This window comes from Hypanus sabinus, chromosome 14, assembly GCF_030144855.1.
Source record: "Hypanus sabinus isolate sHypSab1 chromosome 14, sHypSab1.hap1, whole genome shotgun sequence".
NCBI classification, from domain to species: Eukaryota; Metazoa; Chordata; class Chondrichthyes; order Myliobatiformes; family Dasyatidae; genus Hypanus; species Hypanus sabinus.
The window spans coordinates 7,329,430-7,350,481 of record NC_082719.1 but is presented as its reverse complement, the minus strand read 5'-3'; the positions used below and the strand labels follow the sequence as shown (position 1 = coordinate 7,350,481).

The following is a 21,052-nucleotide window of genomic DNA, read 5'->3' as shown; positions in this document are numbered from 1 at the left end:
CTGCAGTAGCATTGCTCGACCCACTACCCCACTATGCTGTCCATACATTGATCTGAGGACACCTGAGTTGTGTTGTTGGGATTTTTCATGGAGTCTTAAAGGACGGTGTAAATTTCATCACATTTTTTGGCTTTTGGCCAAGAAAACTTGCCCACTGAAGTTGTGACAAATCCTGTGGACCCATTAAGTTCATGTGATGAAGCCATCTGGGACAATTGTAATATTTTTAATTTCATTTTTTATTAATTTAAATTGTATGTTTTTTGTATAGTATTTGTACATGTTTATGAATTTCTTTGCCAGTCACAAACATTGAACTTAAACAACAGCTTGTTAACTGGGGCCAGCGATATTTTGGTGGGGCATTGGCCATTTATGCTTGGAGAAACCCTGGCACCACTGATCAACCAAATGCTAGTAGCTCATTGGAAAACTCTTTTCAGGAACAGGCTTGAGGAATATGGTTTAAGGCAAGCAATACGTGAAACTGGGCTGTTTAATGGCAGATTACTGCATGCCTCCATCCATGCTCAACTGTGTATTTACAAATGAGAAAAACTACAGATGCTGGAAATCAAAGCAATACACACAAAGTGCTGGAGGAACTCAACAGGCCAGGCAGTACCTATGGAAAAGAGTAAAAAATTAGCATCTTGGCCCGAAACGTCAACTGTATACTCTTTTTCCATAGATGCTATATGGCCGGCTGAGTCCCTCCAGCATTTTGAGTGTATTGCTGTGTTATTTGACAGGATGTTTAATCAACCACTTGTCATGAAATTTTTTTTTGTAAATAACTGATATTTGGGGAACTTTGTTTTTGTAGTAATGTTCTTACAATTTCAAATGTTAAAAGAAATTCTGTTTCTGCATAACTGATGTTGAAGACACTACAACTTGGCATATATGTGGAATTTGAGGCACAATATTATTTTAGGATAGGATATAAATTTTGCTTGTTAAAAATGATTTACAGACCTACAGTCTGCTGCCGTGCTGTCTGGTGTACAGCTTAAACTACCATACCACCTCTGCAGTATTTTTAAAAGGGAGGTTCTCCTGTTGGATTTCTTTTGAAATCCCATGTTAAAATCAAATGCAGCAAACTCATTAGACTTATTATGTATTTTCTGTAACTTTGTTTCCCAGGTTCTGTTGGACACAATATTCCTGAAATGATAAAAGTATTTAAAACTGGCCACGAATACCAGGTGGAACGTGACTGTTATGTTCTTTCGAAAGTAGGAACGGTAAGTTCAATTGGAACACCAAAGACTTGTTTTATACTTGATGTTCAGTATTTAATTTTGTTTTAGAGTAAATATTCCTACCTTGATATGTATCTTTAGCAATTGTGAAAATGTTTCTTTGAGCAATTTTTTCAAAAGCAACTGACTGTTTCACTTGAATATTTATAATACTGCCATATTCTTCCTTATGTGTTAGTTTTTGGAAGAAACTTCCTTTTGAGGATGAAGTAATTTTGGAGCAAAAATATGCATTTTACTTTTAAGAAGACAGAAGATGGAGAGGGATGTATCAGACACAGAACATCTGATAGAAAAGTTGGGTGGCAGTGGTTACCAGTACATTAAGCTTCTTCCTTTGTAAATGTGCTATTCATGACAAGACATTCTCTAAGGAAAGAGATGTGACTGTGGAAGTGAATCTTGGTTAACTCCTTTGAGCACTAGAAGGGAAAGAGAAACTATTGAGAGTGAACAAAGTGAAAGGGCACATGGAAATCCCATCAGAAAGGAGTACTTCCTGGTTAGCATTCTTGGAAGAGAAGTGTTAATAAATTTATCAGTAAATGATGATAAATAAAAGCTGTGGATGCTGGAAATCGGAAATGATCTGAAGAGAAATGATCAACATATCAGTTCTACAGCCTTTCACCAGAACTGGCAAAGAAAGATATTATTGAAGCAGGAGAGAAGGTGGCGTAAGGATGTGTGGAGCAAAAAGATCATCTGAGAAGGAGAGATTCAAAATAACCTGATAATGCCATTTGATGTGAAATTAACATCTAAAACTATAAAGCTGCCAACCTGAAAAATTGGAGGAAGAGAAGGATATTTGGCTCTTTGGTACAGTCTATCTTTCATCAAGGCCAGAGCTAAGCTCTCAACCAGAGAAAATGCCAAACTACACCCAACCTGTTGAATCCTGTAAAAATTCTTTAGGTTTCAATAAGATCTTTCATTTACATAAGCACAAGAAAATTCGGGCTTTTTCTTGGACAAGGTTTAATCAACGCAATTTGTGGATTGGACTCTGTAGTTCATGTTACAATGTGTTTCTGGTTTCTAGTTGCTCCTTTTTTGTTGCTATTTTGGGCGATTTTGAATTGGGGCAGCCTGCAGATAACGAACACAGATGTGAACTGAATATGCCTGGACTCTCTCGATTTTGTGGTTTATGTTTTGTGTTTTTCATTTTGTTTTTTGTTGCTGTTTGCTCAGTTTTTTGTGTGTGTGGGGGGTGGGTGGGTTAATGTTTTTCTTTGAAATCGTTCCACGATTTTCTTTGTTTTGTAGCTGTCTATAGGGAAGATGAATCTTAGGGTTGTATACTGCATATTGTGTGGCGCGTTGGCCAAGTGGTTAAGGTGTTGGACTAGCGATCTGAAGGTCGTGAGTTCGAGCCCCAGCCGAGGCAGTGTGTTGTGTCCTTGTGTCCAAGGCACTTAACCACACATTGCTGCTGTCCACCCAGCTGAAAATGGGTACTGGCAAAATGGTGGGGGTTAACTGGCATCCTATCAGGGTTGGGAGGGTGGTTCTCGTACTCTCAGTTGTTTCACAACACGGAAACCAGCATTAGCACCAACCTGATGAACCTATAAGGCTCGGGACAGACTTTACCTTAACTATACTGCATACATAGTTTAATAATAAATATACTTTAAATCCTTGAATCAAAGCCCCTCAGATAGCAAACCTGCCAGGCTAAGGAGACCCAAAAATGTATGTAATATTGCAGCTGTGGTCTCACCAACATCCCTTCTAACTGTAGAAAGCTATCTATACTAAACTCCTAATGAAGGTCAGCATACAGTCAACCTTCCTAATTGTATGCATATTGATTTTTGGTGATTTGTGTACAAGTGTACTCCAAGTCCCTTTGAATATCAACATTACACCAGTGTCTTATGATTTACGACAAAATATGCTTTGCTGATTTATGCATCAAAGTGGATCATTTCAAAGTTTTCACATTGTATCTGCCATGTTCTTGCCTAGCCACTCAGCCTTTCTCTTGAAGCCTGCTTAGAACCTTCTCACTATTCTTGCTCCTACCTTGCTTTGTATCATCAGCAGTTGTGAAAATATGAAGTTTGATCCATTCAGACAAAATTTCAGTAGATAGGTAAAACACAATATATCTTTAATAATTCAGACTCTCTATTCATTTTTGTTCTTGATGTTCTGCTATTGCATTCTTCCTTCTGGATTCCAACATTTTCCATGGGCCTGGGTTACAGGTAAATAGCTCCCCCTCTATGTCAACCTCCCACTCTAGCTCCTGCCCCAATGATAACCAGGGTTTCACGTTATCTACTTTCAGTTCCTTCAGAACGTTGGAATGGGATCATCAGAACTGGGAATTAAGGACTTTCTTTCACCAATCTCTAATTTTCTCTGTTTACTCCTACTTCCTTAACTTACTTACTCTTGCTACATCCTTGGTTTTCTGAATTGTCAGACAGGTTGTATGTATTGTCTCTGAAGGCAGACACAAAATAGTTAATTTCTCTTCTATTTCTCTGCTTCCTAATACTGTCACTAAAAGACTCGTAAGTTCTTGATAGTCCATTCCTTTTTATGTGCCTTGCAAAGCTCTTGCAACCTGCTTTTGTGTTCATTACCAATGTATTCTTGTATTCTGTGTTGCCTTTCATTATCAATTTCTTGATACCTGCTTTAGGTTCTAAAATGTTTTCAGTCCCAAATATGGTAAAACTGCATTCTACTTCCCCCTCCCCTCCCCCCCCCAAGCCCCACCATCCACCACCCTCCCACGTCTCCTCACTTTCCCATGCTCATATTAATACACCTCCATCTCCTGATACCCATTCTGAGCAAGATACCCCATCTATATAGCTTGTGGTTTGTGAGTCAATCTAGCTTGACATGAAAAGAATTGAATTGTTGAAAGTAAATTCTTTCACACTAGTTATGACGGAATAAGTCAGAAATATACTAGATGCAACTGATACAAACTGGTTACTGTATACAAAGTGCTAAGTCAGCATTACTTTTATAATTTTTTTCCAGATCTACGCATCTCCAGATTCCTGTAGAATGTTGGTCCAATTTTGAAATATTAGGTAGATTAAGGTATAATATAGTAACTAAATTTGATTGTGAAATTGTAATTTTCAGATGAAATGTGACATATATCATGAGTGCTCACCCTTAGGTATCTCTTTTTGAAACTAGATTGGTGAATTTGGGTGTTTTGATTAACAGTACTGTCATCAAGAACTATAGTATTGTGGAACAAAATGATACATCAAATTTTTTACTTCATGAAAATCAAGAAAATTACAGATGCTAGATATCTAAAATAAAAACAGCAAACACTCAGCATCCATAGAAAGAAGAACTGTTAACATTTAAGGTTAGTGACCCATTGTCAGATTCATTCCCTTTCCACATATGTTGCCTGATGTATTGAGTGTTTCCAGGATTTTCCATTCAAATGTATTGGTTTGCTTATGAAACCTTTTAACAATTGAATTTTTACACATGCATACAAAGTATAGATTAAATGTGAAGATAATGCAAATATTTTAAGTGGACGTCTTGAAGTTTGACTTCAGAAATGATCCAATTTCCTTTCATTTAGGTAAAATAAGTTGTAACATGAAGATAGATTATCAACTGATGTGCACAGTACTATATTTGTCATTGTGGAGCTGAGAGAGAGTTTGTAAATCTGGCATGGAGCAAAGGATATTGGGAATGGCAAGGGTGGAGTGCTACGGAAGGGATGTGGGACAGGTGGCAGTGATAAGAGTTCTGGGGCAGCGGGTGGCATGAGTGCAGACACACCCAGCCCTGAGACACTAGGCAAGGTCATTTGTTTCCAAACAATTGGTTTATTGATGATTATAGAATGTCTCTGGTGCTTCCTGCTCTGTCCCCTCTCATTTCCCCTGTCCACAACCATGATTCCCCTCTCCTTGCCCCCTTCCCACTCTCAGTCCACAATAGAGACCCATATCAGAATTATGTTTATCATCACTTACACATGTCATGAAATTTGTTTCTTGTCGGCAGCGGTATAGTAGAATACATAAAATTACTACAGTACTGTGCTAAGATCTTAGGCACACTAGTTTTATGTATGTGCTTAAGACCTTTGCACAGTACTGTATATTTTTTAAAAAGTTTGCATAGGCCCTTGATTACTCTAAATTCTTGAGAATGGTATCTTTTCATAATCTGGGGAATTCCTTCAGGAAGGTGAACTCAGAATATGTCTGGTACAGTTGGTGTACCTGACCAAGTACTGAAGACCTGTATGCTAATCAACTTGCTAGGGTGTTCATCGATGTCTTTAAACGTCTTCATTGACTGCAGCACAGCATTCAACACTCCCATCCCCTCAAAATTAATCCATAATCTCCAACATCGAGATCTTGATACCTCCTTGTGCAACTGGATCCTGTTTCCTCACTTGTGGACCCCAGTCATTTTGGATTAGCAGATTGAGTTCACTTTGAAATTTGAGAGGGGAACTGTCCAAAGTTGACTGGAAAGGCACACTAGCAGGAAGGACAGCAGAGCAGCAATGGCTGGAGTTTCTGTGAATAATGAGGGAAGTGCAAGACAGGTATATTCCAAATAAGAAATTTTCGAATGTAAGTAGGACACTACGGTGGCTGACAAGTGAAGTCAGAGCCAAAGTAAAAACAGAAGAGAGGACACACAAGGAAGCCAAAGCTAGTGGGAAGATAGAGGATTGGGAAGTTTTTAAAAAACCTGCAGAAGGAAACTAAGAAGGCCATCAGGAAGGAAAAGATGAATTATGAACTGAAGCTGGCGACTAATATCAAAGAAGCTACTAAAAGCTTTTTTAAGTATATAAAGGGTAAAAGAGACTAGAGGGTAGACATAGGACCGATAGAAAATGATGCTGGAGCTATTGTAATGAGAGATGCAGAGATGGCAGAGGAACTGAATGCATAATTTGCATCAGTGTTCACAGTGGAAGACATCTGCAGTATACTAGGCATTCAGGGGTGTCAGGGAAATGAAGTATGTGCAATGAAAATTACAACTGAGAATGTGCTCAGGAAGCTTAATGGTCTGAGGGCGGATAAATTTCCTGGACCAGATGGAATGCACCCTCGGGTTCTGAAGGAAGTAGTTGGAGAGATTGTGGAGGCATTAACAGAATTGATAGATTCTGGCATTGTATGAGGAACGTCTAGCAGCTTTTGGGCTGTATTCCTTGGAGTTCAGGAGAATGAGGGAGGGATCTCATAGAAATATTCCAAATGTTAAAAGGCCTGAACTGATTAGATATGGAGAATTTATTTCCCACGATAGGGGAGTCTAGGACAGGAGGGCAGGACTTCAATATTGAAAAACGTCCATTTAGAACAGAGATGTGGAGACATTATTTTATTCAGAGGGTTGTAAACCTGTGGAATTTGTTGCCATGAGCGGCTGTGCAGTCCAAATCATTGGGTGCATTTAAGGCAGAGATAGATAGGTTCTTGATTAGCCAGGGCGTCAAAGGGTGTGGGGATAAGACAGGGCAATGGGGATGACTGGAAGAACTGGATGGCCCATGATTGAATGGCGGAGCAGACTCAATGGGCGGAATGGCCTACTTCTGCTCCTGTATCTTATGGTCTTGTAGTATCTCTGCAGGAACCAGTGGCATAGGTGACCATGAGGCTGCGTGCTTAGCCTTCTGCCTTACTCACTCTATGACTATCATTGTGTGGCTAAGGACAGCTCCAGTGCTATATTTAAGTTTGTTAAACTGTTGTTGCCTAAATCAAAGGTGGTGAAAAATCAGCAGAAAGAAGGGAAATTGAAAAACTGGTTGAATGAAATCACAGTAACCTTTCACTCAGTGTCAGCAAAACCAAAGAGCTGATTATGGACTACAGGAGGAAGAAATTGGAAGTCCATTAGGCAGTACTCAATAGAGGATTGGAGGTGGAGAGGGTCAATAACTTGGAATTCCTAGCGGTTATCATTTTGGAGTGTCTGCACTGGATCAGCACACAAGTTCCATGACAAAGAAGGCACAGCATTGCCTCTACTTTCTTGAAAGTGTGTGCAGATTTGACATGTTATCCAAAACTTTGACAAACTTCTATAGTTGGACAGTGTAGAATATCTTGACTGGTTGCATCACAGCGTGGTATGGAAATGCCTACAAAAAGCAGTAGATACAGCTCAGTCCATCACAGTAAAAGTTGTCCCCACCATTGAACACATCTACAAAGAGCGCTGCCACAAGAAAGCAGCGTCCATCATCACACATATTGTGCTTGACCTCAGACCACTGCAACATTTATAGCTTCAGAATTTTGTCTGTCTCTTTTGTGTGACTATTTTACTGATATCTTGTGTGCGCTTGGTATCTTGTATGTTAGGTATTCGTGTATGGTTGAATGATAATTAAACTTGAACTCCAAAATATTAAACCAATTGCAAGAAAAAGATGGAACCCCAAAAGAATGAGTCTCAGTTTGTTTTTATTTAAGCAAGGCATATGCATATGACACAGTGACGTGATGAAGCATGCAATTCAGGTACTTCATACATATAACCATAATGAATTATTTGAACAATGAAGAATGCTTAATTAAACTATATATTTACAAAATTCCTCCAATATTACTGAAATATTAACTACACAATGCTCCTCCCAGCATTACTATAAATTCCAACTCAATACAGAATGCATCTCAACAATATGCATACACCGTAATAATGCAACTACTATACAGACATCCACAGTATGGTCCCATTCAGGCCTGAAGACTTAAACACTGTGGAAGATTTCTTATTTTTATGGGAAGATGTCTTCTGACAAGAGAGGTCACTCTGCTTGGCATGAGAAACTTGTGGCTGTGAGACTATTTCAGGTGCTGAGGCCTTCTCCGTGGTGGTTGTAAGAGTTGACTCTGAGACTGCAGGAAGTGGTTTTGACTGTTCTGGATATCTTGTTGACTTTTTCTCACCTTTTTGAAAAATTAGGTCTTGTTTATCCTCTTTTATTTCCATGTGCTTATGTCCTCCTCTTTCTTTTCCTTTTTATTCTTTCTAGTTTGGGCATCTTGATCTTTGGAAGATGCAGTTTAATTCAGTGAAGTCTTCTCCTATTAATCTTTCTATTGCTCCCTTGACGATCTGATCTCCGCTTTTGGTTTCCTCCACAACATCTGACAAATCCTCTATTTTTGTATCTCCATTCATTCCTTTCTTTTTGGCCTTCTATTCATCCAGCTGGGCTTTGGTCTTAGGATTTACTTTTACAAGCAGCTTGCAACTCTCCTGAAGCTCCTTGAACTCTCTTCCAGCTTAAAACATTTTACAAGTTACAACCTAATTAACATATCAGAAACTTTCTCAGATCCTACTGCATTTGTCACTTTAATGATTCCTTTGAACAGCATGGTCCTTCCTTGATCCAATATGCTTTCCAACCAGAGGTGCAAAGGTTGACACCAACACCTTTTTGCCCTCTGTTGAGCAACTGTTCATGGTGTACAGCATGGAAACAGTTGTGGCTGTTATGAGTGTCATCCCCACAGGAATGATCTTTTCTCCAGTATAAGTTGGATATCTGCATGCTTCAGTTCAGTATCTTTGAAATATCATTCAAATTCATTGTGTGCAATAATTGAAACAGCTGAACCAGTGTCCAATTCCATTTTAATTAATTTGCTGTTCACATCTGGTGTAAGCCTTATTGTTTGAGTGTTGTTAGCTTGCATATTTCAAATCCCAAGGCTACTCAGTCCTGTGTCACTCTCATCATCATTAGATTTTTCATCAATGGTGTGGAGTTTTGTGCTCTGTTTGAAACTGCAACTTAACTTTATACCTTCTGATAAGATGCTGGCACATTTGAATGCATGGGCCTACTGGGGGACAACCAATTATGTTTTTTAAAAAATTTTGTTAAATGTGTTTTTTACCACTGCAAGACAATGCTGGACTCCCAAGAACTTTGGGTACTGCGGTTCAGATGTGGGGTTGAGATTGCAAAAGGAACTGGCAAAGGCATGTAATAAGGTAATCTCAATTGTTATCTGGGACCTCAATATGCAAGGGGATTGGGAAAATCATTTTGGTGTTGGATATCACAGGAGAGGAAATTTGTTGAATGCTTATAGATAACTTCAGGGAAAGGCTATCTTAGATTGGGTCTTGTGTAATAACCCAGATCTTATTAGGGAGCTTAATGTATAGGAACCCTAAGGAAGCAGTGATCATAATATAATTGAATTCATGCTGCAGTTTGAGAGGGAGAAGCACAAGTCACATGTATCGGTATTACAATGGAATAAAGAGAATTACAGGGGCATGAAAGAGGAGCTTACCCAGGTGGATTGGAGGAGGATATTGATGAGCCTGACATCAGAGCAGAGATGGCTGAGGTTTCTGGGAATAGTTCACAAGGTGCAGGATAGATATGTCAGACAGAAGTTGTTTTTCTCAGATGGCGGGGGTAGGCAACCGTGGCTAACAAGGGAAGTTAAGGACTGCGTAAAAGCCAAGGTAGCAAAAGTGAGTGGGAAGGTGGATGATTGGGAAGCTTTTTAGATTCAACAAAAGGCAGCTAAAAAGCTATAAGAAGGGAAAAGATTAAATGAGGGCAAACTAGCCACTAGCCAAAAGTTTTTTCAGTTAAAGTGTAAAAGGAAAGATGAATTTTATGGGTACATTGTATCAGTCTTCACTATGGAAGACACTAGCAGTGTGCAAAATATCCATGAGTGTCAGGGAACAAAAGTGAGTGCCATTGCTATTACAAAGGAAAAAGTGCTAGGCAAACAAAGTTTTTAAGGGAGATAAGTCATTTGGACCAACTGGACGATATCCCAGATTCCTGACAGAGGTTGCTGAAGTGATAACTGATGCATTGGACATGATCTGTCAAGAATCACTTGATTCTGGCATGGTCCCAGAGGACTGGAAGATTGGAGATATCACTCCAGTCTTTAAGAAGATAGGCCAGTTAGCCTCAGCTGGGAAAGTATTGGAGTCTATTATTAAGGATGAGGTTTCGGGGAACTTGGAGACTAATGATAAACTAAATCAAAGTCAGCATGGTTTCTGTGAAGGACAGACAGACAGACATGCTTTATTGATCCCGAGGGAAATTGGGTTTCTTTACAGCCACACCAACCAAACCCAAAGAAATCTTGCTTGACAAATGTGTTAAAGTACTTCAAGGAAGTAGCAAGCAGGATGAACAAAGGAGAGCAGTGGATGGCAGGAGTCAATGATTTGGATAATGGAATTGATGGCCTTTGTGGCAAACTTTGTGAATGATATGAAGGCAGGGTGTGCTGAGGCAGCAATGAGATCGCAGCAGGACTTAAACAAATTGGAAGAATGGTCAAAAAATGGGCAGAAGGAATACAGTATTGGGAAATGTATGATAATGCATTTTGGTAAAAGGAATAATAGTGTGGACTATAGGTTCAAACATCCGCAGTGCAGAGGGACTTAGGAGTCCTCTTGCAAGACACTTGAGCTAGTTTGGTTGAAACAACCATATCTCAAAACTAACTATGCCTTTAAATACAATGTACTCAACAAAATTGGCACTAATTTCTAATTGGCTATTTTATTTGCTTTAAAATATTGCTCATTATCTGAGTATACATGATCCAGTTATCCATTGAGCAATCAAATCTTTGTTTTCTGATGGAAACAAGCCACTTTTGCTCTTTATTTTATTTATTATTATCATCATCATCATCACCCAGTACTCACTGTTTATGAACCCATGAATTCTTCCATTTTCTGCCTTTTCTTTAAACTCAAACATCTCGCTGTACTTGAGCAGTTAGATAGTCGTCTTGGATTCATTTTAAAAATGCCTCAGTGTCACTGTTATGTCTTGTGAACTCCAAAACATTAAATTAATTGCAAGAAAAAAGATGGGAGCTCAAGAGAATTAGTCTTAGTTTGTTTTTACTTTAAGTGAGGGGCACACATAATGAATTATTTAAACAGCAAAGAATGCTCAATATTATTCAAATATTGCTGATATATTAAATATACAACACTATCTTCTGCTGCCATCAGGAAGGAGGTCCAGGAGCCTTAGGGCCCATATCACCAGATTTAAGGACAGTTATTACCCTTAAATCATCAGGCTTCTGAACCAGCAAGGGTAACTTCAATTGCCTCAACACTGAACTGAATCCACAATCTATGGGCTCCTTTTTAAGAACTTTTCCGCTCATGTTCTCAGTATTATTTATTTATTTTTACTGTAGTTATTTTTTTTTCTACAGTTGGTCCTCCTCATCTGCAGGCATCCCCCCCCCCCCCCCCCCCCGCGGATACCAAAAAACGTAGATGCTCAAGTCCCTTATATAAAATGGCGATGTATTTGCATATAACCTATGCACATCCTCCTGTATACTTTAAATCATCTCTAGATTACATGTAATACCTAATACAATGCAAATACTATGTAGATAGTTGTTATACTGTATTGTTTAGGGAATAATGACAAGAAAATAAGTCTGTACAAGCTCGAACAACGAGTGCTGGAGAGAGAACTTCTGGGTTTTCCCGATCCACGGTTGGTTGAATCCGTGCATGCGGAACCCGCGGATAAGGAGGGCTGACTGTATTTGCACAGTTTTTCTTTCACACATAAATTATTTGTCAGTATTTGAGTAGTTTTTTCATTGATTGTTATACTTCTGTGAATGCCTGCAAGAAAATGAATTTCAGACTAGAATATGATAGATATATAAATAATAATTCTACTTTGATACTGTAATATTCAAATTTTTGACATTTGTGTGTGGGGAGAGCTACCATGTAGGGTTGGATACTTCATAAATCAAGGCTCCATTGTGTACAATTAGAAGAAAATGTAACTGAATATTTGGTCAACAGCAACACATTAAAATGTTAATTACTTTGCCTACTAGGTTATTTCAAAAACAGCTTAAAATTCCTTCAGCCGTGTTTGCTACCCCTTTTAATATTTTTATCTTTTTACATCCTGTTAGTTTTCCTCCCGGCAAAGATGCTCAAGGCATCTTTCCCTGTGGAGAACTTCTGAGATATATGTTGATGATACTGTATTTTATATGATGAAGGGTCTCTGCCCAAAACTTATCTCAGCTGTTTATTCATTTTCATAGATGTTGCTTGACTTGCTGAGTTCCTCCAGCATTTTGTGTGTTGCTCTGGATTTCCAGCATTTGCAGAATCTCTTGTGTTTATGGTATTTTAAATGTTTGCTAGCAATTAATCATTATTTCACTTCAATAAACTTCATAGCAATGATATGTATAGATCAATGTAGCTTTCATGTAGTACCAGTTTTTGAAAGAAGTTTACAACAACTTGGTGTGCAAATGGGTATACTTAATGTAGTTATAGTTAAGCCTAGTAATAATTATGGCTATTTGATTGCAGATTAACTGCTCAGAATGATTCACACTAATCTTGGAATAATGTAATCACAGGAGTTTTATAGATGCACAGTACAGAGTATCTTGACTGGTTGCATCATGGCCTGGTATAGAAACATGAATGAAAAGGCCAGAAAGTGGTAGACAGAGTCCACTCCATCACAGATAAAGCCCTCTCCACCAATGAGCCCATTTACTAGAAGCATTCCCACAAGAAAGCAGCATCCATCATCATGGACCCACTGCCCCCACCATCCAGGCTATGCCCTCTTCTTGCTACTACCATCAAGCAGGCAGTACAGGAGCCCTGGGTCCCATACCACCAGGTTTGGAACAGTTTTACTGTTCAAACTTCGGGGCTCCTGAACCAGCATGGATAACTTCACTTGCCTCAACACCAAACTGGTTCCACAACCTATGAGGACTCACTTTAAAGAAATCTACAAATCATGTTCTTGATGCTGTTTGTTTGTTTATTTATTTACTTATTTTATTTACAGGTTGTCTTATTTTCTATGTTGGTTGTTTGTCTTTGTAATTTTTCACTGATTTTATTGTGTTCCTCTGTTCTGGGAATGCTCGCAGGAAAATGAATCTCAGAGTAGTACATGGTCACATGTACTGTTACGTTTTTTTACTTAAAAACATTAAACTAATTCAAATGATGACATGGGAGTCAGGGAATATGGGTCTGGCTTCTTCTTTAAGTGAGGCCCCACGTTGTAGCCTGGTGACTTATGCAATTAATGTATTTTTTATATATAACACATAATTATTTAAACAAATGCTTAATCAAGCAATATAGATATAGATATATATATATCAGTGAAGATATATATATCTTCATTGCTTTTGTCTGACAATCTTAATTCTTGAAACTTGTGGGTGACCAAGACAATATTTATGTGGAAAATAAACTAAACTCGTGTTTTGACTTGTGTTTCCTTTAGCAGTAACGGTTACAATTATGGTCAAAGGGCAGGAAGTTGTGTTTGGTTATTGGAGAGTGTGTCAGTTATAGCTGTGTATCAATTGACTTGTAATCTTTCACTGACCTGGCCTATTTAAATGTAAGTCACCAAAGCTTAACGAATGGGAACTCTTAATTCAAGATAAGTTTGGCTAATAGCTGTGCTGTATGGGGAACTTCCAGAGAGAGTGTGTTTCAGAACATAGCAGATAATATTGAACATGTATTTTGGAAAAACTGTGGGGGAGGGTGTGAAAGAAGGGGACAGTTATGCTTAATGCTACTGTACTTCATTTCTAGCACTAAAGATAAAGTTGAAGTACTGCTGCAGCTTTTGCATTCTCAGTATGGGCTTGTAAACAGCAATAAAGATCAGTGTACTCTTAACAAGGAGGTGGCTTGGTGTCATGGGCGTTCTGAAATTATTTAAATAATGAATTAGTAATGTTACTGGATGTTGCTTGTGAACCTTCTGTGCTTGTAAAAGAAATTACATTATTCTTTGTAACCTTAACTGGTAGATTGTGGAATAATGATTTCTGAGTACGTTTCCTGAAGGTTTTATATTCAACTTATATCATTTTTTAATCATAAAATCTGAATCTGTTTGGAAAATTTGTAATGATTTACATCTAATTTTAACTCGCTTTTTCCCCAGAACAGCAGACTCATTAGAGGAAGTGTCCAAAGTAAGCATGGTTAACAATAATATTTTAAGCCACATCAAAAACTGTCAGAAATCTGTTTAAGATTAAAATTGGTTACTGTGTAATTTATTTATGAAATGGAAGGTAACTTCCATTATTTCCATCACCTTTTCATCATATATTGATAAGATAAATTTTATAGTTATTTGTGCATTATTTAACACTGAAGTTGTTAGAGCTGGTGGAATGATCCATATCATGTTATGTATTTAAATAAGATACAGTCACTCTTATTGGAACTGATTAATTCTAAAGTATACATTGGGATCTTAATGATTTAAGTATTTTGATTTTTATTTCCAAGTTTTTATTTATGAAGTTAGATGTTGGTGTCTATTAGCTTTAACTTTAAACATCAAATATCAATGGAGCTACTTCGGTGACTGATGCTTTAGAAAAAGATGCTCTTCAGATTTGATTTGGCTTCCTGGTTACAGTTCACTGAAACCAATTGTCACAGTGTTTTATGTTTTTTTTCCCCCTCATACTCCATGTAATTTGCTATCAGTTATCAGTACTATTGCATATCAGCTGTGACGATATTGGGCAATCTGAACATCAACAAAACATTACAGCTCAGTACAGGCCTTTTTCAGCCCACAATCTTGTGCCAACATTTTAACCTAATTTAAGGTCGCAAGGTCAACTTAACCCATGCCTCCTGCATAGCCCTACATTTTTTTTTCTGTCACGGAAGTGCTTAGTTAAGAGTTTCTTCAATGTCCCTAATGTATCTGCCTGCAACCAATCAAGCTGAAAGATTCTTATCTGAAAATCTGGCTGTAAAAAGTATAGTATTTAATTTCAAATTTACAAAACAAAGATTTCCTTGGTGCAAATATGTTTAATGTGCAAGCTGAAATAGGACAAACTCTTGGAGAGAAATGTTGTTAAAAGCTATGAAATTTTGAAATGATTATCAGAAGAAATCAAATCCTATATAAATGAAACTTGCTGTGTACATACATCTACTGATGCCTCTGGACACACCGTCAGTGATGTTTCTGGAATCATTGGGTGTTTCAACATCATACACCCTCCTCCAGGTGACCTAGCCGGGGCTGATCAGACCCCAACTTGTGTCCAGATGGACTCCATGGCTCCCCTCTTTTGAGCCACAGCCATCTTGTGGCCCTCTCTGCCACATTGGTTGACTACGGATAGCTCTCCTCTTCCTCTCTCCCTCAATGTCCAAATTGCTGAAGGCGCTGGGCTGCAAGTCCCCTGCAACCGACCTCCACTGGGAGACACCTCGCCCTCCATCCAGCCTGCTGGCAGTTGCTTCACGGCTTATAGCTTCCTATTGACCTCTCCCTTCGCTGCTACCTCCAGAATTTGGTTGACATCTTTGTCAAACTGCTTCCACAGTGATGTCATGTTAGCTGCAGGCCATTTGATCTACCTCCTGTTAGAGTTGATGTTAGAGGGATTAGTTTGCAACACTTGGAGGTTCCGGGCACTATGGGGTGACTCCGGGCCTGGCACCTCCTTCGTCTCAGCAGGTTGGATACCTGCGCATCGTGCTGCTCCTGCTCCTGCCAGACTCTTCATCCTCGCTTGGTGGATCTTCAAGCCACGATCATTCTTGCAGATTTTGCCACATGCACACTGCTTGCTCATAGTCGTATGTTCATTGCCTGTGTCTGTCCGACTGGGGTGCTCATCCTCCCCACCTCCCCAACCCGGGCACCCCGGGGATATCTTTCCATTAGATTCAGCATAGTTTTTGTGGGTTAATTTTAGATCCAAGGAGGTTATCAAGCAATAAAATTCAACTGCCATTAATATGAGAAAGTCTGTATTTGCTGGAAATCCAAATCAATATTCACAAATGCTGGAAGTACTGAGCAGATCAAGCAGCATCTAGGGAAATGAATAAACAGTCGGCAGACGTTTTGGGCCGGATCCATTCATCATTTAAAATACCATATCATCAACATATAGTACATCTCAGAAATATCCCACAAAGAAAGATGACTTGTGCATCTTTGCAAGGAGGAGAACGGACAGCATATAAAAAGATAAAAAATAGCCCAAAACATCGACAGTTTATTCAATTCCATAGATGCTGCCTGACCTGCGGTGTTCCTCGAGCAATTACAGTCAAATTCCTTCAATACAGAGAAACATTATTGCACTTTTTTCCAATGGAGCGAATGCATTGTAAATCTTATCAATTCATTGATCGCTACAGTTTACAGTAAAACAGGTTACAATAGTGCACCTTGCACAGGGGTAGGAAATCATTGCCTACTACTGTTTCCTTTCTGTCCTTATCCGCACATGTGTACACTCTAGGAGTTGTTGTATTACCACTTATAGTGGTGAAAATTGATAGACATGGCGTACAGCACCACATCCCGACACAAGGACCACCCCTCCAAGCCCGAGCTCAAAGGCTTCCCCCGGACAAGCTCCAGCTGACGAAGGAGAGGATGGAGGAATTGGGGATCATACGGCGGTCCGACAGCCATGGTGCCAAAAGCAACAGGGGGCTGGAGACCATGCGGCGACTACCGCATGCTGAACAAGGCTACAACACTGGACCGCTACGCTGTGCCGCACATTCAGGACTTTGCGGCAAACCTGCACGGCGCACAGATCTTCTCCAAGGTAGACCTCATCTGGGGATACCATCAAATCCCGATACATCCGGACCACGTCCCCAAAACGGCACTCATCACCCCTTTCGGCTTTTGAGTTCCTCCGCATGCCATTCAGCCTAAAGAATGCCGCACAGACGTTTCAGCGGTTAATGGACACGGTGGGACATCACTTTCATCTATTTGGACGACATCCTCATAGTCAGCAGCAGTCGTCAGGAGCATCTGTCCCACCTCCGTCAACTCTACGCCCGACTGAGTGAATACAGCCTGACAATCAACCCGGCCAAATGCCAGTTCGGGCTCGACACCATCGACTTCCTGGGCCACAGGATTACTAAAGACGGGGCAACCCCTCTGCCCGCCAAGGTAGACGTGGTCCGCCATTTCCCCCGACCCAACACGATCAAAGGCCTTCAGGAATTCGTGGGTATGGTGAATTTCTACCACCGCCCTCCCTTCAGCTGCCTGAATCATGCCTGTTCGCCCTGATGTCGGGTAAGGACAAGGACATTACCTGGGACGAGGAGTCTGCCGCTGCTTTCATTAAAACCAAAGAAGTCTTGGAAAATGCCACAATGCTAGTGCACCCTAGAACGGACGTCCCTACGGTCCTCACAGTGGACACATCCAACATGGCAGTCAGTGGAGTGCTGGAACAACTCATCGAGGGTCACTGGCAACCCCTGGCATTTTTCAGCAAACACCTGAGCTCAAATACAGCACTTTCGACTGAGAACTGTTGGCGCTGTACCTGGCAATCCTGCATTTCAGGTACTTCTTAGAAGGTAGGCCCTTCACCGTGTTCACGGACCACAAACCGCTTCCCTTTGAGTTCACGAAAGCGTCCGACCCCTGGTCGTCCCGCCAGCAGCGACTTCTGTCCTACATCTCCAAATACACAACGGATGTCCGGCATGTCTCAGGAAAGGACAATGTCGTGGTGGACGCCCTCTCCCGCCCTAACATCCAAGCCCTGTCCCGGGGGTAGACTATGAAGCACTGGCGGAGGCGCAGCAGGCAGAGAGGAAATCCCCAGTTACAGGACTGCAGTCTCCAGTTTGCAGCTGCAGGACCTCCCCGTAGGCCCAGGTGAGAGGACCCTACTCTGTGACGTCACCACCTGCCAACCCCGTCCCGTCGTCCTGGCAGTCTGGCGGCGGCGCGTTTTCAACTCCATTCACAACTTAGCGCACCCCTCCATCAGGACAACCGTCCCGATGGTAGCCAACAGGTTCGTTTGGCACGGACTCCGCAAGCAGGTCAGTGAATGGGCCAGAACGTGCATGCACTGCCAAACAGCCAAGGTGCAGCGGCACACCAAAGCTGTGCTGCAGCAGTTCCACCCCACCTGCCGGTGTTTCTACCACATTCATGTAGATATCATGGGCCCCCTGCCAGTGTCGCGAGGAGCGCGGCACCTCCTGACTATCGTGGACCGGTTCACAAGTTGGCCAGAGGCAGTCCCGCTCACCAACACCACCTCCGAATCTTGCGCCCGGGCACTGATTGCCACCTGGGTATCTCGCTTTGGGGTACCGGCCCACATTACCTCTGACAGAGGCGCCCAGTTCACCTGCAGCCTGTGGTCAGCTATGGCCACCCTTTCGGGGACACAGCTGCACCACACAACTACCTACCACCCACAGTTGAACAGACTAGTGGAGTGTTTCCACCGTCACCTGAAGTCGGCCCTCATGGCCCGCCTCAAAGGGCCTAACTGGGTGGATGAGCTCCCCTGGGTCCTGCTCGGAATCCGCACGGCACCCAAAGAGGATCTGCACACCTCGTCGGCTGAGTTGGTGTACGGCGCACCCCTGGTCGTCCCAGGAGAGTTCATACCAGCCCCAAGGGGGCAAGAGGAAGAACCCACAGCAGTCCTGGTCAGACTACGTGAGAGGCTCGGTAACTTGACCCCCATACCCACTTCTCAGCATGGTCAGAACCCGACCTGCATACCCAGAGACCTGCAAAACTGTAAGTTTGTTTTTGTACGACGGGGCAGACATCAGGCACCGCTACAGCGGCCCTACGAGGGGCAGTTTACGGTGATCAGAAACAATGGGTCCACATTCGTGCTGGACATTGGGGGGAAAGAGGAAGTTTTCACAGAAGACCGACACAAACTGGCCCATGTGGACTTGGCACAGCCGGTCGAGATTCAGGCACTGCAGCACAGAGGCAGACCCCCCAAACAGAGTCCAACCCAGACTGTGGACATTGGGGGGGTGTATCGCCGGTTCTGGGTGTGGGTTATGTGGCGACCCCACTTCCCAGCGCACTCGAACTGGCTCACAAAGTGGAGCACGCCGGCATTGAGGCATGTCCCAAATAGGGCACCAAGCCTGCTTCACCAGCAAGGGGAAAAGCCCGCCCACGGGACGGGACTGTGAATATTCGCCCCCTACAGCATTCCCGCCTGGGGAGGGCGGGATCAGTAAGGCTTTAAAGCGAGGCCGTGAAGTTTGAATAAATCTCTATTTTGTAACTGCAGCTCTCCGACTCTGTGTCGTTATTGCAGCGCTGCGTGTAGCACACCGCTACACCTCCACAATTGCCTTGGCTGACTCACTTTAAACATGGGAACAAACTCAAGTTTACTCACGTTAATCATTCAATATTTCATGCTCAGATCATTAGCAGTATATTTTAATTGGTTGAAGCTAAAAAGCAAAAGCTCTATCTGTGCATTTTTATGCACATACCTTGTAGCAGTAAATTTCTTGTGTATAAATTGAACAAAAATATTATAACATTAAATGTGGTGTTATTAATATAGTGTAAACAGTGGGCCTAACCTTTTAAAAATGTTTAAACTGCTTTAAAAAATTACTCTTAAAATGGATGAATAAATCAGGAGTATTGTGTAAGATTGGGTTTTCATCTGGGAATGAATTGTAGTTGGTGTACTTAGCAGAAGTAGTATTTGTGTGTCTTAAGGGACATCTACTGCAAAGTTATACTGCCATAGTTTACTTTTAACAATGGCAGTTTTGGTACAGTCTTACTGAAATTGATTGTTGATCATTGTAAACTTGAACAGCATTTGATCCAGTCTTGAGATACAAATCTAGAGAAGTGTTATGTTTCCTGGATATGACAGCTTTATTTTGATAGCTTAATTTGAAATGATTTGTGTTGTATCTGGATTTTTCTTTGATATAAAAGTTAAGACTCCGTAGTTAACATAAACATAGAACAGTACTACACATGTACAGGTCTGATGGCTCACTATCTTTGTACTTGCCTAAATGGCTCTGATGTGTGGTAACAAACAAGAGAAAATCTGCAGATGCTGGAAATTCAAGCAACGCACACAAATTGCTGGAGGAACTCAGCAGGCCAGGCAGCATTTAGGAAAAGAGTACAGTCGACATTTCAGACCGAAATTCTTTGGCAAGACTTAGTCCTGCTGAAGTTTTACTGTATCTGTTTCCTCAGCTTTCCCTGGCAGTATGAACCAAGTATCTATCATTCTTCGTGAAAAAAGGGGGAAAACACTTGTCAAATAAATGTCCTTTAAACTTATCACCTCACTTTAAGGATGTGCTCGCTATTATTTGGCATGTTCACCCAGGGGTAAGGACTCTATCTAGTATGTCTATGTCTTTCATAATCTTAGCTGATATACTTAGATCAGCTTGTCCCATAGTCACCAGTGTGCTAGAGAAAGCAATCAAAGCTTATACATTCTTTCCTTGCAGCTTGCATTCAACAATTCAGACAGCACCTTGGTGAACCTCTTCTGCACCTTATTCAAAGGCTCCGTGTTCTTTCTGTAAAGCGTAACTGTAATTGTACATGACACTACAAACGTGGCCTAAACAAAGCTTAACATAGTTACACTATGACTTTCTGACTTTTATAAGCATGCAATATACCTCCTTTATCACCCTTTCACTTGCTGCTTTCATGGAACTATGGACTAGCTCTCCAAAATCCACTTTTTACTGTATACTCTTCACTGTGATGCCCCAGTGTGTAAAATCTTACTCTTATTCAGATTAAGTTCCATCTGACATTTCTCTGCCCATATTTCCAGCTTGTCTACATTTTACTGAATCATTTGAAACCTTCCTCAGTAATTGCAACTGCCAATTCCTGCAAGCTTACTAATCAG

At 41.0% G+C, this 21,052-nt stretch overlaps 1 protein-coding gene across 4 annotated transcripts in view; it reads left to right on the top strand.

Annotated features, from left to right (window-relative positions):
- Nucleotides 1-21,052, top strand: part of mrpl1 (mitochondrial ribosomal protein L1) — a 60,912-nt gene that overhangs the window by 34,379 nt on the left and 5,481 nt on the right. For all 4 annotated transcript variants that reach the window (XM_059988740.1, XM_059988742.1, XM_059988739.1 and 1 more), the window contains exon 7: nt 1,150-1,250. In XM_059988740.1, the coding sequence (XP_059844723.1) occupies nt 1,150-1,250 (101 nt within the window). The remainder of the gene's footprint in view (nt 1-1,149; nt 1,251-21,052) is intronic.